At 33.4% G+C, this 25,130-nt stretch overlaps 3 protein-coding genes across 7 annotated transcripts in view; all 3 read right to left on the minus strand.

Annotated features, from left to right (window-relative positions):
• LOC111702403 (nuclear pore complex protein Nup214) overlaps positions 1–777 on the minus strand; it is a 15,289-nt gene extending 14,512 nt beyond the window's left edge. The window contains exon 1 of the mRNA XM_023474077.1: positions 682–777. Within this exon, the coding sequence (XP_023329845.1) occupies positions 682–777 (96 nt within the window). The remainder of the gene's footprint in view (positions 1–681) is intronic.
• LOC111702458 (actin-related protein 2/3 complex subunit 5) lies at positions 756–12,552 on the minus strand. Of its 2 annotated transcripts, XM_023474154.1 has the most exons (8): positions 12,474–12,552; positions 9,805–9,915; positions 9,648–9,729; positions 9,330–9,403; positions 9,068–9,134; positions 8,734–8,852; positions 8,316–8,373; positions 756–1,219 (listed from the first exon to the last, which is right to left on the minus strand). In XM_023474154.1, exons 3-8 carry the CDS (start codon positions 9,717–9,719, stop codon positions 1,157–1,159), a joined length of 453 nt encoding a protein of 150 aa, XP_023329922.1. In that variant the 5' UTR covers positions 9,720–9,729; positions 9,805–9,915; positions 12,474–12,552; the 3' UTR covers positions 756–1,156. The 2 variants fall into 2 exon arrangements, with proteins under 2 accessions (XP_023329922.1, XP_023329931.1); XM_023474163.1 differs by lacking the exon at positions 9,805–9,915.
• Positions 12,550–25,130, minus strand: part of LOC111702412 (double-stranded RNA-specific editase B2) — a 19,788-nt gene continuing 7,207 nt past the window's right edge. Inside the window, exons 12-25 of one of the 4 annotated variants that reach the window (XM_023474096.1) lie at positions 24,567–24,645; positions 24,259–24,317; positions 23,751–23,791; positions 23,018–23,093; positions 21,587–21,629; positions 19,939–20,022; positions 18,597–18,694; positions 17,823–17,921; positions 16,514–16,623; positions 16,052–16,108; positions 14,225–14,270; positions 13,824–13,867; positions 13,472–13,528; positions 12,550–13,069 (exon numbers count right to left, since the gene is read on the minus strand). In XM_023474096.1, the coding sequence (XP_023329864.1) occupies positions 13,526–13,528; positions 13,824–13,867; positions 14,225–14,270; positions 16,052–16,108; positions 16,514–16,623; positions 17,823–17,921; positions 18,597–18,694; positions 19,939–20,022; positions 21,587–21,629; positions 23,018–23,093; positions 23,751–23,791; positions 24,259–24,317; positions 24,567–24,645 (839 nt within the window). In that variant the 3' untranslated portion in view covers positions 12,550–13,069; positions 13,472–13,525. Of the gene's footprint in view, positions 13,070–13,471; positions 13,529–13,820; positions 13,868–14,224; positions 14,271–16,051; positions 16,109–16,513; positions 16,624–17,822; positions 17,922–18,596; positions 18,695–19,938; positions 20,023–21,586; positions 21,630–23,017; positions 23,094–23,750; positions 23,792–24,258; positions 24,318–24,566; positions 24,646–25,130 lie in introns of all 4 variants that reach the window. The other 3 variants (XM_023474089.1, XM_023474104.1, XM_023474110.1) reach the window with 3 other exon arrangements.

Below are 25,130 nucleotides of genomic sequence, written 5' to 3' on the forward strand. Positions count from 1 at the left end.
AAGCTTCCACCTTTATCCTGGCAAAATCTACGTTAACTATTCAATGAAAATCCTGTTTAATTCTTTCTATAAAAAATGCCTAAACAATCCAAACAAATAGATGTGTTTATCATCATCAAATACAACTTTCAAGAAAGTGAGATGTCAGGATCCAAACACTTTGCATAAACAAAAGTGCAAAATAGACTTTTAATAATACATCAATAAATCAAAGAACCAATGAATCAATTAGTTAATGAGTCAATGAATCAATGAACCAATGAACCAATGAACCAATGAACCAATGAACCAATGAATCAATGAATCAATGAATCAATGAATCAATGAATCAATGAACCAATGAACCAATGAACCAATGAACCAATGAACCAATGAACCAATGAACCAATGAACCAATGAACCAATGAACCAATGAACTAATGAACCAATGAACCAATGAACCAATGAACCAATGAACCAATGAACTAATGAACTAATGAACCAATGAACCAATGAATCAATGAATTAATGAATTAATGAATTAATGAATTAATGAATCAATGAATTAATGAATCAATGAATTAATGAATCAATGAATTAATGAATCACTGAATTAATGAATCAATGAATTAATGAATCAATGAATTGATGAATCAATGAATTAATGAGTCTATGAATCGATAAATCAATGAATCAACTAACCTGTCTGAGTGCAGTAAACTTAAAGTTTGGTAGATCTACTGGATCAGGAGGGTCTGGAACTCCAACCATATTTATCTGAAACATCATCATATTCATATTTTAATAATATCATTTCTATAATAATAACATTATCACCACTTCTACTTCACTTTCAGAAATGATGGCATTATTATTACTGTAATCAGTTTTAATGACATAAATTAGTGCAAACTTAAATGCATAAAATCATGGGAAGAAATACAATTTTGATATAGACAAGTTTAAGATCTTTAGGTTCAACAACTACTTAAAGGCAGAAAGAGAAAAGAAGAAAAAAATTTCTAAATGTTGGTTTGAAAAATAATTAATATTTTTTTAAGTCCATAATCATAAAAAATTGAACAGAATACAGTCTGAAGGAAAGTTTATCTGTAGAATATAAGAAGACTGGAATTACAAAGCTATTAAATGAAGAACGAAAAAAAAAAAATTTTATTTAAACTTTTTTCTTGTCGGTGAGCACTCTAACTATTGATCCTACGCCAGACAGAGCAAACACCTATAACAAAAAAATTTAACTTAAAATAATTATAATAATAATAATAATATGATAATCTTATGAGGAAAAAAATGTAATAATGGAAATTCTTAAACGAGATGAACTAATCTTGATGTATTCTTTAACGAAGAAATGGAAATGTGACCCCTGCATGGCCGTCTCTAAGAAAATAAAGCAGGAGATTGTGCAAATTCAACTAAAGCAGTCGGAGATGTGCACAAACATAGAGTTAAACAAAGAGGAGATCGCAAACCACAGTGCTAGACTGGATAAGGTAGAGAAGAAACAATCTGAGATGAACAAGGAGGAGATTGTCCAATCTAGCAAGGAGGCAATGATGGAGGAGTTGAGAGAACAGAGAGCTCGTAGAAACAACTTGGTAATCCACCAAATACCTGAACCACCTGCTAACTTAACACGGGGCTATGAATGCAAGATCTTTAAATTCCTCGATGCCCCTCTCACTAAGGAAGGTATTAAGTTCTTATACAGACCAGGAGAAAGAATGGAGTCAGGTAGACCAAGGCCTGTCATCATGAGCCTTAAGGATCCAGGGCTCAGGGACTATATTCTAGACAATACTAGGAAGCTAGCCGGCTCCAGCTTTAACTCAATAAGCATTATCCCAGATTTAACCCAGGATCAAAGGAAGGAGGAGGAGAAACTAAGAAAAACTGCAGAGAAACGTAATAGAGAACTAGAGCATGAGGAGGCTTTAAACTGGGAGTGGGTGCTTGTTGGGATGAGAGGAGACCGGAGACTCATAAAAAGGAAAATTATCCAGATCAGAGGGGAGGAGAGGGGGAGGGGAGACTTGCGGAGAAGTGGCTCAGCACTCACAGGAGCAAATCTAACCCAACTCTCTACTCAACAGCCACTAGGGAGGACTTTAGGACAAGTACTACCTAACAAACGACTCCAGAGGACAACACGGAGAATATGGAGGCTGGCGAACCCCAGAAACCATCGAAAGAGGACAGGAAGAGGACGAGGGCAGACTCCAAAAGCCCCCCAGACTCAAGAACCAGGAAGAAATCAACGAAATGATTTCTGTCATTTACTTAAACTCTCGTAGCATTATAAATAAATTAAATGACCTTGAAGTTTTATTATCTGACTACAGTCCAGACATTTTACTTATTTCAGAAACTTGGTGCAATAATGATATAAGTATGGCCATGCTGAATATAGACGGTTATTATATAGACCCTGAACTGAGGAAAGACAGAGAGGACACCTTAAACGGTATTGGAGGAGGTCTACTTGTCTATGTAAGAATTGGCCTTTTAGTCAAACCTATCAATAATACTGACAACCGTTTTAACCAATTCCTCCAGTTTGAAGTCCTAAGCAATGACGACATTGATACATCAAATAATCTGGTTATTACACTTGTGTACAGACCTCCGAGTTCAAATGAGGCAAACACGTTTGAGCTTTGCAAATTATTAAAATCGTCCGGCAAAAACTCATTATTCATAGGGGATTTTAATTTTCCTTCAATTGATTGGAATCTAAAAACCTGCGACAGAAAATCAGAGAATTTCCTTCAAGCCGTTGAGGAAAATGAATACGACCAATTAGTAGAATTCAAGACGCATATACGCGGCAATATATTAGACCTTGCGCTTTCAAACAGACCGGAAAATATTATAAATGTTGAACCCTTGGGGAATCTTGCGAATAGCGACCATACTATTATCTTAACAGAAATTTTATTTAAATCCAGATTCTGTGCTACGGATGAGAATATATGTGACTGGAAGAATGGAAATGTATCAGGTCTAGCAGACTATTTATATCGGATAAACTGGGAAAATGAGCTTGAGCAGAGAAATACGGAGGACTCTTGGAATTTTCTAAAGGATACAATCCATGCAGGTATTGATTTGTTTATCCCGAAAATCCCACGTCGTCAACGTAATAAACCTAGATGGATGACGAGAAAAGTCATCAAATTAATCAGAACTAAACAACGAAGGTACAATTTATATATGCAAACTCGATCCCCAGAGCATGAACAGAATTTTAAGGACATCCAAAAGCAATGTAAAAAGGCTGTAAGGCAAGCCAAAAGAAAGTTTGAACGAAGCATAGCTGACAATGGTAATAAAAGACCCTTTAATTCGTACATTAAAAGTAGAACTAAGACAAAAGTAGGAGTTGGACCTCTAAAAGTCAATAATGTAACTATCAGCGATAACAAAGGTATGGCTGCAGAATTAAACACAGCTTTTTGTAAGGTTTTTACTATGGAGAATGAAAATAACATCCCAGTTTGTGAACCCCTTCCAGTTAATAGTAAAATATCCAGTGTATCATTCAGCAGAGGTCAAGTTAGGGATAAAATTATGAAACTCAAACCCGGAACAGCCCAAGGTCCTGATGGTATCCCTGCCAGGGTATTAAAAGACAACTGTGACTCGCTCTGTGTTCCTTTATCTATTATTTTCAATAAATCCATGGACGCAGGATGCGTCCCCCATGACTGGAAGTTAGCGAATGTTACGCCAATCTTTAAAAAGGGTTCCAAGAGTAAGCCGGAAAATTATCGACCTGTCTCCCTAACCTCGATTTGCTGCAAACTCATGGAGTCAATAATCAGGGATCAAGTTGTTACCCACCTTGAGATCAACTATTTAATCAAGGCCTCCCAGCACGGGTTCATGAAGAACAAATCATGCACAACCAATTTATTAGAATTCCTAGAAACAATTACCAAAATCATAGATGAAGGGGACCCAGCTGACATAGTTTATCTAGACTTTAGCAAAGCGTTCGATAAAGTCCCTAAAAAACGTCTGTTAGCCAAAATTAAGATGCATGGTATTGAAGGAAACATTCTAAGTTGGTTCTCTGACTGGCTATCTGATAGGCTTCAGAGAACAGTCCTCAATGGTTGTTTCTCAGAATGGAGCAGAGTGTACTCAGGGGTCCCGCAAGGTTCGGTGCTCGGCCCACTGGCCTTCGTCATTTATATAAATGACTTGGATGATGAGGCGGGATTGATTACTATAATTAATAAATTTGCTGATGACACTAAGCTAGGACAGAGGATTTCAAGTGAGGAGGACAAAGATAATTTGCAGGATTGCCTAACCAGGCTGACAAACTGGGCTTCAATGTGGTGCATGGAATTCAATGTAAAAAAATGTAAAGTTTTGCATGTCGGCCGGAATAATAAGAAATTTGAATACCTCATGAACGGAGAGAAACTAGACTCAGTGGACTCTGAACGAGATATAGGCGTAATTATAGACAAATCGTTGAAACCATCACTTCAATGTGCTGAGGCTGCTAGGCGAGCATCTGGTATCCTCACACAAATTACCAGAGCTTTTCTTTATCGCGATAGAAATACTTTTCTCAAATTATATATACAGTTTGTGAGATGTCATCTTGAATTTTCCATCCCAGCTTGGTCACCCTGGTCGCAGGGTGATATCGATATTCTGGAACGGGTAAAGAAACGTGCTGTGAATCTAATAGCAGGACTGAAGGGGAAATCATACCTGGAGAAGCTACAGGAAATAGATCTTATGTCATTGGAAGCAAGAAGATCGAGGTTTGATCTTGTTCAGACCTTCAAAATCATCAAAGGGTTCGACAGAGTTAATAGAGATATTTGGTTTGAGTTAGTCGGACCTGATAATCCAAGACCAACCAGACTGACCTCCCATCAATTCAACATAATCCCAAAACGCTCCAGGACGGATCCTAGATTAAACTTTTTCTCCAACAGGGTTGTGAACTCTTGGAACGCCCTCCCAGCTGAGATCAAGGATGCTAAATCGCTAAATATGTTCAAAAACATGCTCGACTCTCATTTGAATAGTTAATTAATCTTCTAACTATTGTGCCAGGTCCAGGGTGTGAGTAATTGCTTGAGAATTCTCTACAGATGATGACCTGTACTCTGGACTGTGCGGGCTACTACAGCTATCCTCATAATGCTCCTACCTGGAGTTCTGAGGATCACCACACAAGTAACCAAGTAAGTAAGAAGGCCGCAGGCCTGAGTTAAAGAATGCATCAAGATTAGTTCATCGAGTTTAAGAATTCCATTATTACATTTTTATCCTCATAAGATTATTATTATATCATATTTGTGAGGTTCCATGGACACATACCCAAGAAATTATAGTAAAAGATATTTCTGGTGAAATCCGACTGTTTCAAATTTCATAAGTAAAAATTGGTTCTTAATTTGAAAGTAATGCATGTGGTGCGATTGTTTCCTTAGTTTAGTTTGTTTGTTTATTAATTTCTTATGATTTTGCTTGTTTTTTTGATACTACACTTAGACACAGCATGTTGAATTTGCTCTGAGTTTTTTTAGATGGAGAGAAGGTATAGTAGTAGGTTGTCTGAATCTACTGAACAAAATCGTGCTTTCATTTATAGAAGAAATCATTTCCTGGATATTAGATCCTAAATCTTCCAAAAAGAGGAGATAAAAGCAGGTTATCTAATCAGTTCGACATAAACTGATCTTTGTTTTTTATTCATGAAGCAAGATTTACTGGTTTGTTCGCATTGCTATGGAGTGCTAAGACCCCAATAAAAGTTTGTGACACTAGTATTTCAATGATAAGTTTTTATAAAATTAACTATTTTTGGTTTTGATTGTGGTTTCACTTCATCATCTCGAGCTATGCGAGATTTGGTGACGACTGACTCAGACTGAGGTACTTTAAAACTAGTTTTAGCTGTGGGGTGGGGGACAAATTGACCTTTTTATTCTGTAATTTTTTAAGAATTACAAATGAATTTGGAATTTTGGAGACCCTTTTTAATATAAAATGAAAAAACAATTGATTGAAATTTTGAAGACATGACAACCTTTCCATTTTTGAAAAGCTCTGACTGTACTATTACAATTATGCAGAGATTTGCAAAATAGAAGGCAGTCTTTGAGACTCGGCAGTTGGATGAAAATGTCCAATGTAAGGCTTAAAGCATTGTCCATTTTTTTGGAAAGGTCAGAATTTCAGAAAATGTTAATTAAACACAGGATTAGGGTTGAGATTTAAATGGATATTACTGAATTAAGGTATATCAAAACTTAGCATGAAAAGGTAAGTTTGCATGTTTTAATATTAAAGAAAAAAGTAAGTGAGCATGTTATTTTAAAGTATAAAAAGGTAAGTTTGCATGTATTTATATAAATGAAAAAGGTGAGTGTGCCCTGTGCATGTTGTCAGTACAAAATAATTAAGTCATTTTCAATATTGATCTATGTTTAAAAAATCAATATAAGGAGCGTGTAAGAATGAATATTCTGCAACTAGTGTAATAATTTCCATTCTTTAATGCTCGGAGCGTGTAAGAATATACATTCTTTCACGCTCTGACCGTGTAAGAATATACATTCTTTCACGCTCTGACCGTGTAATAATTTCCATTCTTACACGGTCTGAGCGTTAAAGAATGAAAATTCTACACCTTCAGTGTAAGAATAAGCATTCTTAAACGCTAGAAAGCGAACAATATTAAAATTGTTCCTCCTGAACCGTGTAATAATGGGAATTCTTACACGATAGGTTTACTATTAGAACTATTAGAAAAGAAATCTGAAAAAGAGGTCCCGTTATGAACCCCCCAGACCGCCAGCAGGCATGGGAAGCACCGTCCCACACCTACTCTAACTGGACCTTTATACCCACAACAATTAGACCATTGTCAGAAGATAAAAAGGTGATACTATCCAGCCAGTGGCTCATCAATTAATTCCATTGGATGGTTGGTGTGGAACCGAACAGATATGATATAATAATAATTATAGTTATAATAATAATTATAATATTAATATTAATAATCCATGAATGAATCAGCTGATCGATAACAATCGATAACAACCAAATTATCATAATTTTTAAAGAAAAAATTAATTTCATTAGTCTGAATTCATCTAATTTCAAAAATAACGTTATTTTTAAGAGGTAGTTAAAACCTTATTAAATGGGGTACTGTACTGGGTAGTTAAATAATTATCTAAAGTGCCAGTTAAAAACTTTTATTTTCTTGTCATTAACTCTACTTTTTGTGATTTGTTGAAAAAAAATGTCGATAAGAATCCCAAAGGCAAAAGGTCCGATTTGTTGATAAAATTTGCCAGGGCTTTGTTTCCTTTCAGATTTTTTCTGAATATTCGGGGCCAAAAAGTCGTGTTCAGCGAGTCCAGAACAAATATCTACTATTTACAACAAATATCTACTATTTACAACAGTGCTTAGGATCCATTTAATTTTGATGCAGATCCGGATCCTGGATCCGCACTGGAAAAAATGGATCCGGATCCGGATCCAGGTCATTTCTTTAGAATTTAATGTACTGTCTAACAAAAAATAATTAAATTTTTTTCGCTCGTTTTTATCCTAAAACTTGATGAACCATTCAGAAATGAGGAAATTTTTATAATCTCTCTTTTTTCAAAATTTCAGATTTGGGGTTTAGGAGTAAAAAAGTTTTTTTTGCAGTTTTTGGTTGATATTTTACACCTTTGGATTCGGATCCTAAGCACTGATTTACAAGAACAAAAATCTACTATTTACAAGAACAAATGTCTACTTTTTACAAGAACAAATATCTATTATTTACCAGAACAAAGATCTACAAATTTACAAGAACAAAAATCTACTATTTACAAGAACAAAAATCTACTATTTACAAAAACAAATATCTACTATTTACAAAACAAAGATATACTATTTACAAAAGCAAAGATCTACTATTTACAAAAACAAAGATCTACAATTTAAAAGAACAAAGATCTACAATTATTTATAAAAAACAAAGATCTACTATTTATAAGCACAAATATCTAGTATTTACTAGAACAAAGATCAACTACTTAAAAAAACAATGATCTACTTTTTACAAATCAAAGATCTACTATTTTCAAGAACAAATATCTATTTAACACCAGAACAAAGATCTACTATTTACAAGAATAAAGATCCAATATGTACAAGAGCAAAGATCAGCTTTTTGCTAGATCAAAGATCAATTATTTACAAGAAAAAAAGATCAACTATATACACGAACAAAGATCTACCATGTACAAGAACAAAGATCAACTATTTACAAGAATTACCTTTTCATGCCAAACTAGAAGTTGAATTGAAGATCCTTCACTAGGAACCTCGAATCCTCTGCAACATTTGGAAATTAAAAATTAGAAGTCTACCAGTATTTAGGGAGGGAAAAAAACAGAGCCTCCAATATTTAATGCCACAGCCGAAACTTTTCATTTCAAGCGATTTTTTGTTCTGAAATTTCTCATTGGTCAAGAGCAGATTTGTTTTTAGCATAGATAATATTAAAGAAAAAGATTTAACTTAATCCGTCGAATCCCTACAAATTCGTCATGAAGAGATTAATAATTAAAATTACTCCCTCGAGTTCTTTTTTGTTTTGTAAATGATAAATTTAACTTTTCTTTGACTGCTAGTTGGAGTACATTTATAATTGGTGAATCATTAAAACTTTCTAAAATTAAAAATAAGAATTACCTGTAAATATATTTCATAAGAATATCCCTCGTCTCGTTGTCCAGCTGTTTCACGGCCTCGTCGATCTGTGAGGTCTTGAAGGACAGGAGCACACGGAGGACAAGGGAGAACGAAGCGTCCTAAACAATCCAGATGTTATTCTAGGATTTAACATTTTGATCCGGAACCTGCTCTTAAATCTTTCATACAAGTTTTAACTTGGTTGTTTAAAGTCCAATTACAGATAGGTTTTGTTTTACCGATCAAAATTGTAGAATATGTTTATGTCGAAAACATTGTAATTTTAAGTAAATTTTTGTTATGAATTTTTGAAAATATAAGAATAAAAACTTACTCTAACAGCTTGGTTATTGCTGCCTAAAGGTGCATTTGAAAGAACATGCTTCAAAGCTTCAGCTTGCCTGCAAATAAAAATATTTTAAACAAGAAATTGGAGACTTTGGGACAACAAACCTCCATGCATTTTCAAAGGTTTTATTTATGAAAAATTTCCTTAAAAATTAATTCTTTCCTTGTATAAGAAATATTAGCGATTATTTTTAATTCTTCGAAAGATTTGAAATCTTTTCCTACTGAACTCGAAAAATTCAAATTACTTGTTTTGTGCTAAAAGTGCCATAACGTCGGTTTCATTTGGACCAGCAGCGACAGAATCATTATCAACCTCCTCCTAGATAATCAATTAGATAATTGATTAGATAATTGATTGGACAATTGATTATATGATTTATTTAATATTTGGATTAGATTTAGCCAACAACTTGAGAAAATGAAACTAATAATGCATGGCCGTTTCTTTTGTTTTAAAGGGTGCCGTTGCGAACTTTCGAGGAAGAAAAATAAGAATTCAAAGTGTTTAATGTTTATTGTATATATTTAACACTTATAAAGGACCCCGAGCAATTATAACTTACTTTATAATTATCCTCAGCATATTGATCAACATCTATTCTCCTAAAGGCATTACTACTCGTGTTCTTAGACATTATCCCACTTCTGAAAATAACAAATTTATCTTTTATTTGAACATTTTTATGTTCTAAATCAACTTTATAATTTCTTGACATTTACCGGTGAGAAAGCTGTAGTATATAAACGCTGATTTAGTTCAAGTTGACGCCTATTCGAGCCAAAGATAAGCAATGACTCAGAACTCTGTCTGTCTGTACACTCGAGTGTACACTTAAAATAAAAATGATAATATCAGTTTCAAGGAACCGGCTAAATATATAAATATATATTATACACTGAATGACGATTTTGTTTTAAAATAATATTTAAAATACCAAATAATTATAAAGGCCAGCCGGATATAAAGTAAGAGGTAAGTAAGAAGAAGGCAAAAAAATACCCTTCCCCATTCCCTCCTCGATTGCCGATGCGATTTGCGAAACAACGTAAATCATCTTTAACTTTTATATCCTTATTCAGTCGTCTTCCATTAAGCAGCTACAAGTGTTTTATTAATTGATTGGCGGTGGAATGAGGGAGGGAGTCCAGAGTTCCTCAAATAGTAATCACCGCCACCCAAATCTGTTTTGCGGCAAGCGCGCTCCTCAATTGGTAATCTCCACCACCTCAATAGTAATCACCGTAAAATTTTGTTTTCTGTGATTTTAATTTAATGCACTTTTAACACAATTTTCGTCATCTATCGGGGTTTTATGGCATCTGTATTGACTTAAACTAAATTTTCAAATTATTTTCAGATTTGTTTGGTCAACAAAAACTGAGAATCAAGGCACAGTTCATTTTAGCCGAATCTTAGATCCAATTCGCCACTTTAATGACTGCATTTCATGATTGGCGTCAAGATACAAAAAAGGTCGGGCTGCGGCCTGTTTACTAAAAATTATCTTATCCCACCCAAAGTAATATCCATCTCCATTTAAAAGATATTTTCAAAAACCTTTACAGTGTTTAGATTTTTGTATTCGCCTACTCGAGTTCAACATCTACAACAAAACTAATTATATGCATAGAAAGAACAAAAAATTTTGAAAAATTAGTCTCATCACACCCACTACTGAAAATGAAGTATTTAGTCCACTAATAATGGGTTAAAGTTTCCTCTCTATATAAGGAGTTTAAAACAACATTCAGAGAAAAATGCCGCAAACATTCTTAAAGCGAAATTACTGTAAAAATCAAAATTCGAAAAATTTATTTGGTCCTGTGGCCGCAGCGCCCGGCCCCCTAGCCTGTCCTATTTAATATAATAAAAAAATAAATACTAATATTTTGCTGAAAAAATAAAAAATAAGCATGGTCATGAACATAGAAGGGGGGGGGAGAGGGACTGGGGGGGCAGCCTGTCCTAGCCGCAGCGCTCGGCCCAGAAATTGTCTTAACCTAACCTAATATAATAAAAAATAAATGATATTTTTCTGAAAAAAATGAAAAATAAGTGGTTATGAACAAAATAGATAGAAGGGGGGTGAGGGACGGGGGTGGGAGGGTCCAAAAATCATTTAGGACAGACCCACACTAGATGCGCCAAGCTGGCATGGCTGTGATTGATTTAAGTGGTATAATGAAAGTTAAAAAGTTAAAGTTAGTTTTTCGAGCAAATAAATTATTTTTTGACTCTGTATGGTTACTATATAGTATCAATAGTTCAAATGAATAATAGTTCAAATCAGGCCCGTAGCCAGGGGGGGTGCAAGGGTGCAGGTGCACCCCCCTTTCTTCTGAAAGAGGGGTGCAATGACGAATTTGCACCCCCCCCCCCCTAGTCCCATATAAAAGAAATTGTTTCTAAAATCTAGTTATAAATTATATAGCCCGAGTAAGAATTGATTTCCAAACCAAATTATAATCTATTTGTGCTTTATACTCATTGAAAGTGTGACGGAGTTATTGTGTACTCTCTCTCAACTCATCCCCTGAGTCATGTCTTTCCTGTGACCTATCGCAACTAACAGTTGATCAGTACACTCTGTTGATTAAATATAACACAACATCAAAATTTACTCATGTTCATTTAATAGTTGTTTAAGTCTAATTAAAACAGTATGATTTATTAATTATATGCATAGAGTCCCATGTAAATGAAATGGTAATCTCCTGTACACTTTCAGACTTTTAGCCCCCCCCCGCCCCCTTGACCTGTGTGCTATGTTTTATGAGTCTGTTTTTTTGAGGCATTTCCGTGGTGAGGGGTTTCCCCCTTGACCCTTGAAAAGCTTTTTTTTAAATGAATAAGAAATAAGATCATATCATTTTCATATTGCAAAGTCAAAGTAATAAATGATTACTTAGCTCTGTTAGTTAAGCAGTACTCCCTTGAAAGCTCAAATACACTTGTTAAAAAGGTTAGCCTTTATAGTGTGCATTGACAATGTAATAAAAACAACCATATACCACTGTAAAACCAAACCAAACATTGTTTAAAAAAACCATAAAAAACCCCCAAAAAAATGTTTCGCCTGCAGCGCATCAGGTTGCACCCCCCCTGGTCAAATCCTGGCTACGGGCCTGGTTCAAATGAACTGAAAAATAGTTCAAATGAGCAATATACTTACTCGTCTGAACTATTGTTCATTTTAACTACTCATGGTACCACACATGCAGCAGTTCAAATTCGAACAATGTTCAAATGAACAATAGTTCAAACGGGAGTAGTTCAAATGAGATAGCATCAATCCATTGGATCAATTTTGGCTTCCTGGCAAAAATATGCGGATCCCAAAGTTACNTCCTCTCCCCCGGGCTTATTTTCCATTACGTTCGTTGTTTACCTTTGAGGACTTCAAGACCTTCAGTTATGTGGTTAATAGTTTACTTAAAATATTCACCACTTACCAAGTCATCTTATCTGAAAATAAATAAAGTAAATACAGAAATATCATATAAAAGGGAGATATTTCAACGGATAAAAAACTCTGAGAAAAATGTTACTTCACAAATTCCAATCTTCCAATCAGATCCTTCTAACTTGGCACAAGATGCAGCACATTATGTAGATCGTAGAAAGAACAGTGTATAGAATTGGTTTGCTTTCAAAATTATTATAAATTAATTATTGTGCTAGGAAATGCAAAACAAAGAAAACCAAATTGAAATACATTTTTTTCCAGCAGCACAACTTCACAAGATGCATAGTGGATGTGTGTGAAATATTCAATATCTCAACAATAAACATCTCATGGCAAAAATAAGAAATACGAGGATATACGAGTATTGATATAAAATCCAAAAATGGAACGATTGAATTACATATAAAAGAATATTGACACATATACGAATTGTTTATATAGATACACGGCGATAGTGGGTATAAAACAGTTTGAGGTATTACATGGGTAGGTTTCAAAATAGCAACAGAGCAACACATCTAGTTATAATCAATCATAATTTTAAAAAAAATATTAAAAATTAAGTTCATGACTTTGAAAGAAATTCCAGCAAACAACATTTTTTTCTAGTTTTTCTTAAAAATTTACTCTCACTTAGAATTTTTCTTTAGTAAGATCCCACAAAACTTTAGAATAGGAAGGCGAGAATTCAGCAATTTTATGTGCATTTGATTTTGTTATTAAGCAAATAGTCTTTTAAGTATTTGAATAAAAATCAATTAAAAAGTGAAATGGATCAGGGAACACTACACAGTAAACACTATTGCTGTGTTTCATGTTCATTAATAATTCAAATTCTTCAGTCTTCCTATTCCACTGTTTTATGGGCCCCACTTTCTAGAAAACATCTTAACTTTATCGAAAACTTTTATGATCAATTCCTGAGTTAAGTGAAGCCTTGGTATATTTTTAAATGTTGATATTCTGGGACCTTCCTAACCATTTTAGAAACATTATTGAACCATTAAAACAAGAGCAGCAGAGATTTTTTTAATAAAAAACTCGATAAAAAAATGGGTTTCTCTATTTTCAAAGATTATGAGAAAAAATATTTGACATCCACTGCACTTGTCCCCCCATGACCTTATTGCCATAAACTTCCTTCATTTGTGCCTTAAAATAGTCATTTACTTTTCCCAATCCCGTGATGAAAAATCATAAAACAATGTTCTAGCATAAAAGCAATAAAACTATTTGCTTTATGATTTTTTTTTTAAACAATAAATGTTCCTATATGAAAAAAAGATCCTGCTCTACTGGCTTCTTCACCCAATTCCCTTAAAAGAAAATTTGTTATCAACAACTTTTTTAGTATTCAAAGCATACTTGCTATTCCAACTTAAATTGAAACGTAAATTAAAATAAAAACAGAAAAAAAAATAAAAATGAATGATTAAGTGACATTATACAAATATTACAATACAAAGAAATAAGCAGCAATTAAGAAATTTTACAACACATTAAGTACTCATTTAGGAAGCAATGAAAATAGAAAATGGGTCCATGAATACTGCAGTTTAAATAACATAAGGATTGTTGTATATTCGTTTTATTTTTCCTTGTTAAATTATTAAATTATTATTATCAGACAGACTGACCATAATTAAAGTTAAGAAAGTTTATTGATAATTAACCTGCTCCAGCAGATTTCAGCTTAGCCACCATATAACTCTTAACAGCCTTAAATATCAGAGATGGAGAATATTTAAGGTTGCTATTCACAACTTCTGATCTTCATCTTGGAACTATGTATTGGACAATAACTTGGCTCGTCTAACTAGTACTTTTTGTTTTTGTAATTGTAAAAAGACATCACACAAATTGTTAAGTTGAGAAATTCTAACATTATAAAACTGTATTCTGTAAAATATTTTATCCTACAAGCAAATAAAAAAGAAGAACTAATCAAAAAACTATCGTTTTCGGTTCTCTTCTTCCCTTTATCTCAGATCTTAGAGTAACCCTATCATAGTGTAAAAATAGCAAATGTTTAGAATAAAACCAACTACTCCGATTTTTGTGGAACTTGTAAAAGTTTTTGGCCATCACTATATACTTGTAACCACAAAATTCAGTGTGAAAAACCAAAACCTTATCTAAAGAACCTGATTATTTGCAACAAGCTCGTATTTCTCTTTAAAACATGACAATGTAATCTTTGATATTTCAAACAGAATCAACAGAATCATAAGTTTAAAATATCAACGGTCTGTGAATTCGAAAATTTCGAAAATTCTAAACTTTCAATTTTTTCGCATTTATCTTTTTTGCAGAAAAAAAATGCGAAAATTCGAAAATATTGCATGTGAAGAGTGTGCCCTTATAAAAGGAAGTTCAGAATAACTAAGAAATTCAAGATTTTTTGATCATCTAAAGGGAATGATTAATGTTATGCAAAATGAAAGGTGGAATGCATTTCTCCAAAACTCATATGCTATCAATCATTTGCGAGGTTTCTGTAGAGAAAAATCAAAATAAAATTGGTTTCCAAGACTAGAGAGTATAGAGATACTCTAACTCATCCCTAAAACTGCAACTGACTTTTTAAAGTCAGTGCTTAGGATCCGGATCTCTGTTGGATATGCAACATTTTGGCTTCCTGGATACAAATCCCAAGAATCCACATCCAAGGGATAAAATATCTTTCAAAACCTACCATAAAATTAACTTTTTGCTTTCAAAACACAAACTAATGAGCGATTATTAAATCCTCTTAATCTCTGAAAAGATTCTTTAAACTAAACAACAAAAGAATAACCAAAAAATAGACGAGAAAAAAATTTCATTTTCTTATTTTTTCTCTTGAAGAAATTTTCATGACCTGGATCCATGAGGTAGATTCAGGATTCAGATCCGGATCAATATTAATTATATTGTGAAAGACAATGCCTGGCCGCGTTAAACAAGTTCCACAAGATTCAACAGAATGAGATAGAACAGATACGGGACATAGTACTGATAAACATCTACACGTGTGATATCGATATTGACTCTAGTTCTGAACCCTCTAGTAATAAGTTATAAGAAATATATATACTGGAAGTTATTTATGCGTTTTTATTAGAGTCTGACTCACGTCCTCTATATTGGTGACCCCCGACTTTGAACATACAGTTAAACGCTATCCAGTTTCGTGATTTTCTTGAACTTTGAACATTAAGTGATACATCCGAGCATCATGACCGACAAGAAAGAAACTCCAACCGAGTTCGTCGCCAAAGTCTCCGTCAAGCTCCCGGNAGTTCCACAAGATTCAACAGAATGAGATAGAACAGATACAGGGCATAGTACTGATAAACATCAACACGTTTGATATCGATATTGACTCAAGTTCTGAACCCTCTAGTAATAAGTTATAAGAAATATATATACTGGAAGTTATTTATGCGTTTCTATTAGAGTCTGACTCACGTCCTCTATAATATTCTAATCACTGCTTTAAATAATACTTGAGAGAGTACCTGGTAGTCAAGAGACATTGCCTTCAGCTTGGAGTATGCTAATTTATTCATGATATCCTGCAAAATGAAAAATACAAAATTATGAAAGAACTTGCTGGATGTTACTTTTTGTATTCTTAAGTGTGCATCTGGAAGGTTTTTAGGAGGCCAGCCCCCCCCCCCCAAAAAAAAAATTATGGTCAGCCATCTGATACCTTTCAACTTAATTAATGTGGTGAGTGCTTTTTCTTTAAAGCTAAAGTCAATTCTCTGATAAAATAATTTAAATTGGACATTTAAAGGCAAGCTTTTTACCCCCGCTACATATCATTTTTGTGATTGTTTTTCACTTGTTGGTGCTATTCCAAAGTTGTCTTTGACCTTTGACACTATTTCTAAGGTCAAAAACGACTTTTTAAGTCATCAATCAATTCATAGTATTTTGGTTTATTTAAAATTTCTGTGAGAAAAATTCCTTCTTACCTTATTCATAAATGTTCTGGTTGTGACATCTTCTTCCTCTAAAAGCTGTCGGAAGCGCTTGGACAAAGAAAGCTTGCATAAACGGGATGGTTGACCATTCACTGTTTGCCCTACAATAAGGGACATTATAGCAATTAAAATTAATGCATTTTGCACTTTTCCATCAATAATATTAACATTGAGATTTTGTGGGGTGGGGTGGCTAGTGTGCAACAACAGGTCTTGTTAAATCACTGAAGCTGAGCACACATGTCCGCAGCCAGTGACTAGATTGGTATCCAGATTGGTGTTCACAGGTTTGATTCCCGAACTCCACACAAAGCTGTGGTTTCAAAATCATCTAAAGCCATGATCTGGTTAAGCCGGTATAAAGACCTGACAGATGTGGAGGACTGAGGGGCAGCTGTCAACAACTCTTGCAGTGCAAGGGTGCATGAATTTTTCTCAACAAAAAGAAGTTTTAAATGGATTGATCCAAGTCAATGATGATGAAGAGAGGAAAGGTGGAAAAGCAGAGAGTCTGTGGTTGTCAGCTATAGGTACCTGGAGTTATCCAATCCGGGCTTACAAATTATTGAGAGCAGTTAGTGTAATGGTTTCTGTCTGTAAGGCACCTGGGCCTCTTTCCGAAATACTCCAAAGTCAATTTTGACCTCGGAAATGAATTCCATGTCCCAATTTACCTGTAGTTTGAGATATCGAATGCTACTTTTGTTTTGAATTAGGCCCAACTTGAATTAAAATATATTTATTAATATTTTTTCTTAATTGCGCGCGCGTGGGGACTTGAGGCTCTAGGGCGCAAAACTTTCAGGAATTTCTTAATTTAATATCCTGATGCAATTTCAAGTTCATTTAACAGTGTAAAGCACGTGAAAGCGCAAAAAATCGTTTTTATAACAAAAAGCGCACGCGCACAAATTTTCTCCAATCTTTTTGAAATTGCATTTTGCAGTTATAATACAAATTAGTGAGTTCACATGCAAAAAATCAGCGTCTTACGACAATGCTAAGTTATGTATAACCAATGCACTGTTTAAATTTTCCGAAGAGTAATACGACTTGTGCCCCCCCCCCCCATTTATTTGGCACAACTTAATATGAAAAACAAAAACAGATTTCAACAGAAGTGCCCAGGAGAGCGTGGGAAGCCAGAGGCTGTTTTAACCGTGCCCTCCTGTATGTTAGAAAACAGATTTGAACCCGATCCGCAACTATATCAGGATCAGGGTTAATCTTTAACAAAGCAGATCCAGGGTCCTGGTCTGTATAGTGTATATGTGTGAACATCAAATTTTAAAAACAATACCTGTAGATCCATTCAGCATTTCAGGACCTAAACCAGTAATCCAATTTACACTCACATCACTAGCCTTCCATACTTGTCTGGACTCAGGGCTAGTTGTGGCTCAACATTAATTAAGATTTATTAGAGATTAAGAAATATTTTGAATGAAGAACTAAGTTTTTGCAATTCACACAAATTTTAGAATGCCTATATCTTTCCAACCTAATGGTGTGGTTTACATGTTTCAACCTTAAACTTTTTGATAAAAATAGAATTCATGGCTGAAAAGTAGAAGGTCTACGACATGGGGTTGCAAAGATATAGGAATTGGAAAATCAGAGTTTGTGGCAAGAACTCAGTTCTTTTACACTTGAAAACATTAAAGCCTACTTTTTGGATTACTAAAGATCAATTAAAAATAGAGATCTTAAGAGATGGCAAAATATTATTAGATTCAGATAATGGAGTACACTGTACACCTTAAATTAAAACCGGTGTTTTCGAAAATTATGAATGAAATAAACAAAATATTAGATTATGGCACAAGGTTGAAAATGAAATATTCCTTAATGAATTCTGATATTAGATATTCACTCACCAGCAAAGTAAAGTGCAATATTAAAAAAAAGCATTTAACAAGATAGATTTTTTTTATCTTAATATTTCTGTCAAACCGTCAAAATTATTCCACTCCTTATCACATGTTAGCAAGTTTGTTAATTTTCAAAAGGTTTTCAAATTTTTAATATAAATGAGTACATATTTAGTAGTATTAGAAAAGGTAGTTTTTAGCACCTAGTATTTGAGGTTTATTAATCCTGTATCCTGAAGGAAGAATGTCATTACCATCAAACCGATCATAAAATGCCCGAGCCATGTGTCCAGGATGAAATCTAAAGATAGAAATGGGAAATTTCAGTTTTTTAAAAATTTTATCCTTGATTTTCAACTGATAATGAGAACTTGAAAACTTTGGAATTGAAAGACAATTTTAAGGCTTAATTTATTACATTAAATAGTCCAATGAACATGATGAGAGACAGCAATTTTACAGAGTCAACTGACCCATTTCACTAAATAAGTTATTCAATAATTTCAAAAGTCCACAGTTTTCTAGTGCTTACTGTATTGTTCATGTGTGAAATATTTGAACAATTAAAACAATTAGTGATAAATTAAAATTGAAAATAAAAATAAAAATGTTAAATAATTATTATTTATATGTATTTATTACAAAAAGGGCTAGATCCATATTTACCAGGTGAGCTCAGAACTTTTGTGTTTGATACTCAAAATCCTGATCCATAGTGGGCACTTCACTGTACTGTACTGTACTGTACTGTACTGTACTGTACTGTACTTTTGTACTGTACTGTACTGTTGTACTGTACTGCACTGTACTGTACTGTACTGTACTGCACTGCACTGCACTCTACTGCACTGCACTGCACTGCACTGTACTGTACTGTACTGTACTGTTCTGTACTGCTGTAATGTTCTGTACTGTACTGTACTGTACTGTACTGTACTGTACTGTACTGTACTGTACTGTACTGTACTGTACTGTATTGTACTGTACTGTACTGTAATCCTGATCCATGTGGGCACTTTTCATTTGAGAATCAATGCTTAGGTTCTTCATTTCCAGCACAATTACACTCTGGATATTGAATAAAGATTAACTTAATTTTCAGATTCACTTAAGATCGAGATCAAGGATTAATCTGGATATTCACAATACAAGAGTTCATAGCTCTGAGCCCTAACAAGAATGTAAGGCAAGGAAAGTTTATTGCGGTTGAAACCAGTTCTCTTTGGGCGGAATTTGTAAACAAGAATAGATGCATCAGTGTTCGTTTAGTATCTAAAAGCATTAAATTTTGAAAATTTTGATAGTTCACATAGTAGTTTCCTATGACCAGAATATTTCATCGATTTTTTATGTGAAAGATGAATTCCATTGCAGGCTTCAACATCCGTCTTGTGTTTACATTACCGCCCAGAGACAATACACTGCAGTACAAAAGATGTGTACACTTCTGAAATAACTTTCCTTGCCTTACAATCCTTGAGCCCCAATTGAAATTATAAAAAATTAGGGGAAAAGTTTATTCTATGAAACCATGTTAAATCCTACCTTGAACCAATAGTTATAGAAGAGAAGTAAATAGGTGGGATAAAGTGTGAAAGCAGAGATCCCTGGCACCCCAATATATTCCATCTGGGGGAAGAAGAACAATAAGAGGTAGATTTTTAAAGAATTTAAAAAAATCTTAATTGCTTTAACTGGGCTTGTTTGGATTATAAATAATCTGTTTTATCAATATTAGTAGGATGAATTTGTTTTTTAAAGGGAAAATAAATATTTAAATATGTTTAAATCTGGGGATAGATAAACATGTTTAATATATCAATCTGGAGGTAGATAAACATGTTTAATATATCAATCTNAATGATGTATCATTTGTCATATTTGGACACCAAACATGGGATTTAGAGGGGGGGGTCAAATTGACCCCCCCCCCAGCATATCCTGGTTTTCAAGTACCCCAGCAGAGATAGGGTTAATATATAAATCTGGGGTTAGATGGACATGTTTAATATATTTATCTGGGGTTAGATAAACATGTTAAATATATTTATCTGGGGGTAGATGAACATGTTTTATAAATCAATCTTGGGGTAGATGGACATGTTTAATATATTTATCTGGGGTTAGATGGACATGTTCAATAAATCCATCTGGGATAGATGGACATGTTTTATAAATCAATCTGGAGTTGGATGAACATGTTTGATATATTAATTTTGGGGTAGATGAACATGTTAAAAATATTTATCTGGGGTTAGATGGACATGTTAAATATATTTATCTGGGGGTAGATAAACATGTTTTATAAATCAATCTTGGGGGTAGATGAACATGTTAAATATATTTATCTGGGGGTAGATGAACATTTTTTATAAATCAATCTTGGGGTAGATGAACATGTTTAATATATCAATCTGTGGGTCGATGGACATGTTTAAAATATCAATCCGGGGGTAGATGGAAATGTTAAATATATCCATCGGGGGGGGNGTGGGACATCTAGGGACTCCAGGGAAGGTTTATGAATGATTGAAATTTCAAATATTTGTCTCCATCAAAATTCGATCGTCATTAAATTTTTAAAAATTTTGAAAATCCGCGAAATTTTTTGTGAAAATCCGCGAATTATTTTTGTTTTGTTTTACGATGTACACAAAGAGAACATGTTCACAACTAATTTAGAAAATGGTCGCGAAGGGCCCTCTAAGGCTAGTATAATATATTCCATCTGGCTAAAATTTTAAAAACATAAAAATACTTAAAATAATAACTTTACCTGACAAATTTGTTTTTATTAAAATAAGAAATATTCTAAAAGCAAATATTTTTAACTCTAAAGGCATAAAATGATGAACTGTCATCTTTATTTACTTTGAAACTTCAAGGGCTTATTCAACTTAAAGTAAACATGGTTTAATCAGTTGTCAAAACCTTTTCCGCGGAAATATACTATTTTTGCAAAAAAATATACTTCTTAGAGAAACAATATAATCTTTGCTACTGCTTCTTAACAACTATTAGCCCTTAAGGATTTGTTGGGTAAAATATAAATTTTTGACTAAAACCGAATCTTCTGTGTTTAGTGACTGATCCCGTTTTTCATATTAAAAGGTTCTAAAGTCTTGTTTTAATGATGACCCTTAAAAAGAGGTCTTTATCAACATTAAAGAAGAAATACTTAATTTTGAGTGACCTGAGAATTTTATCACTGCATGACATGGTGAGAAGCTTTTCTCCTGAATTAAAATATCGATTTATTCATTAAATTCAAAATTAAGCTCTACAGCGATCACCCAAAAAGGATGGGATCCAAATGACGACCTTCAAATCTTCAAATAAATTCTGAAGTTTGAACTAAGCATTCTGCTTTCAATATACAGGGTGTCCCAAAAAAACGATCTTTAAGACATTGTAGCACTCACTATGGTTAAATATTTATAAAAGTACATTTCTGAAATCTTTGGAACATTTCCGATCGATTGATATCAATGAGAGGTATCTAGCACTAAAATTAAGAAAGTATTGACCGTTTAAAGTTTGTCATTTTGGCTTGGTTGAGTTCATATATCATTTTTTTAGAATTTTAAACATATTATGGAATCTTATTAGGGTCTGAAAAATATGCAAATCTTTTAAACAATCTTAAAAATGCAGTTATTGTTAAGTAATGGCAAGACCTCAGTTTACAACACAGGAAAGTAATAATTCCTTGCTGTTGAGTACCACAAAAGAAAGGGTCACAGAACTAAAGGTAATGCCTGGTCTTATTATGGACTTTGGGCGCAAATTTCCAAATGCAAGACAGCCTCCTTTAAGTCATGAAAGAAGAATTTATAAAAAGGTAATAGAGTAGGGGACAGTACTCAATGTGAATAGTAAGGCGAGTCCTGGAAATACATCCAGTGGAAGATCCCGACATGTCAGAACTCCTAGAAATGTTGTCAGGGTAGCTGCAGTAATGAACAGAGATGCTGCCAAACACATTGGAGCTAGAAATACTTTTATTATGAGGTCTGCAAGAAGAAACTCTTTGATGTTAGACAAAAGTCCAGCTAGGTCAAGGATAGCAAGCAATATGAAATATCCCCCATATTGGCCAATCAGAAGGGAGGAACTTAAACCTGAAGATTTACCAAGAAGGATACAGTTTTGTACCTGGATTTTCAACCAAGCCAAAATAGCAAACTTCAAACAGTCAATACTTCCTTTATTTTAGTGCTATGAACCTCTTACTGGTTTCAATGGCTCGGAAATGTTCCAAAGATTTCAAAAATGTACAAATTTTTTAAAATTGAACCATAGTGAGTGCTACAATGTCTTAAAGATCGTTTTTTTGGGACACCCTGTAGTATTTCCATAATTTAAAGTTTCAGGGAACCATAAATAACGACTGCATTAATTCCTGATGTCTAGTCTTGATTCGCGAGTAAGCCTAAGATAATTGTATAAGGAGCTAGAATATATGGAAGCTTAAGCTTCCATATATTCTAGCTCCTAAACATAATCATAATTTAAAAACAATAGGATTCCTGCAAATAAAAAAAGGAATTTACACTTGACTTGAAATAAATAATTATTATTTGAAGAGTGAACAAATTTTTAAGTTGAATTGAAGTAAGCTTGCCTAGAGAGACTCCATCCCAAGTTTGAACCATGGTTGAATTATCTGGCAGAGAAATTGTCCCCATACCACTCTCAATCTTGATAAATTAGAAAACATTGATTATCAAAAATATAATAAATAATTACCTATCAAATAATAATAAGATTCTATATGTCATAATTTTCACCTTTCCAGTGTCAGTTTGATGAAACATTAAAACTAATCAAATGAACATTTAATCTTTCCTGTTAATTTTATTTTATCTTTTTAGAGTTTATTTCATTTGTGCACTCGTCAAATCAGTACAAATCAGTATACAATTCTTTAAAAATTCTTCAGTTAACGCAATAACTTTGCAGCCAATCTAATTCAAAGTGATCTAAACTAACAACGATAGGAATAAATTTGTCCCTGTCTAGTTTTTATAATAAGATCTGAAAGGAAACCCGACAATGACATTGAACCTCAGACAGCCCTCAGGGTGTAGTGCATCAACAATTTACATGGGGCCTGGAATCCATCCTGGCTAATGCACAATATTTAAAGCCAGTGCATTTGTGATACATCCTGGCCAACTGTGTCTCAAGCAACTACCTTTAAATGGTTTATTCTCTTGTAACACTTGATATGCAGTCATAACATTTAATGTATTTCAAGGCAATTTTTGTGCACAATGTAGATTTGGTCGCAGTCTTTATCTTTCTCTTAAATAACACTTGGTGGTAAAACTCATCATTGTAAAATTACAAAATACCTTGCATCTTAGTTTTCCTCTCGATCCATCTCCACAATCTCCTAGTTAATTCAACCATTTCAAGACATTTTTACATAAATAAGTAAATACTGTTGTTGTTGTTGACAAACATTTGCATTGTGGTAATTCAAGTCATTCTTTGGTCAAAAGTTAAGATTCACCCTTTCCTAATATTTACGTAAGTTTGATTTTGAGAACTTTGATTTTTTATAACAAATACTGATTTTTTATCCCTATTTCTTTCCATTTCCTAGACCTTAGATATTTCAAATTATGAATTCTGTTAAATATAATATCTAAGGTTGAAATATTAATGGTATACAGCATCAGGTACCAAGAAAGAGGGATTAGAAACTTTTTAATTTGAAACAAAGACTCAATTCTTTTTAATTTTACATGACAGTTGACAAGAATAACTCTTTTTCATGGGTGGGGGGGGGGGGGTTAGTGAAAAAGACTTTTGTTTGACATTATACAGATATGTTAAAAACTAATTTGGATAAATTTCCTGTAGGACCGGTCAATAGATTTATATCCTCAGAAGCTTCTTCATGAAGGGAGAAGATCCTGGTTAAAATTATCTAATCTTAAACTTAACTTTTTATAGACTCAAGTACTAGTAGGTAGTGTCAAACCCCATTTAGTTTTTAATTACATCATAAAATATAATTATTATCTTACTTCTAAATACTTCTTCTTCCCCTTAATTTCTAGTTCTATCTTACACAAAAAAAGGCAAAAATATCAAATTCACATTTTGATTCCATTTTCTTTGAAATATTGGCCATGAGATGAGTTTTTTTATAAGATTGATCCCTGGAGTCTCCACAAGGAGCAGTTGAGATGAATAAATGGAACCGAATTCCAGGCTTCAATTCTAACCCAACATCTTTAATTTAAAAAAAATAACTTTTGAAACAGTGAAGGTACTGTTAAAACCTAGCAGTTCTTAAAATTAAATGGAAAATTCAGTTGATTAACTAAAAAATCTGTTAATTTTCAAAATATTAGCAAATCAAATGAACCATACATTAAAAAATAACATTAAAAATTCGGTGATGGTCCAAACCTCTGTAGAGTAAAAAAGTAGATGTTAGTTCCACATTTATTGAAAATATATTTCGGTCTGGGTTGACCCTCATTTCTAATGATTAACCATTAAAATCGATAAAAAAATAAGAAAATGTTTGTTAAAATCCCCCCCCCCCCAAAAAAAATAGATTATTCAAAATAAAAATTTGGGCTGTATATCAGTTCTTAAACATTCTTGTAGAAACACTCTATTTGAATTTATGGAGTGAAACTTTCTTGTGAAAGACATCAGTAGATTATAGCAGAGTCTTGATTCATCATTAGAGAAAATTTGATGGTTATTTGTGG

Source organism: Eurytemora carolleeae, unplaced genomic scaffold (genome assembly GCF_000591075.1).
Source record: "Eurytemora carolleeae unplaced genomic scaffold, Eaff_2.0 scaffold138, whole genome shotgun sequence".
NCBI classification, from domain to species: domain Eukaryota; kingdom Metazoa; phylum Arthropoda; class Copepoda; order Calanoida; family Temoridae; genus Eurytemora; species Eurytemora carolleeae.

Excerpts from the sequence above, each read along its gene's own strand:
- LOC111702458 (XM_023474163.1), bottom strand. The coding sequence starts at position 9,719 with ATGTCTAAGAACACGAGTAGTAATGCCTTTAGGAGAATAGATGTTGAT. Across the intron at positions 8,374-8,733 it reads CTTATGAAATATATTTACAG|AGGATTCGAGGTTCCTAGTG; the intron begins GTAATTCTTATT and ends CAAATGTTGCAG. Across the intron at positions 1,220-8,315 it reads TTCTAGTTTGGCATGAAAAG|GTGTTTGCTCTGTCTGGCGT; the intron begins GTAATTCTTGTA and ends TTTTTGTTATAG.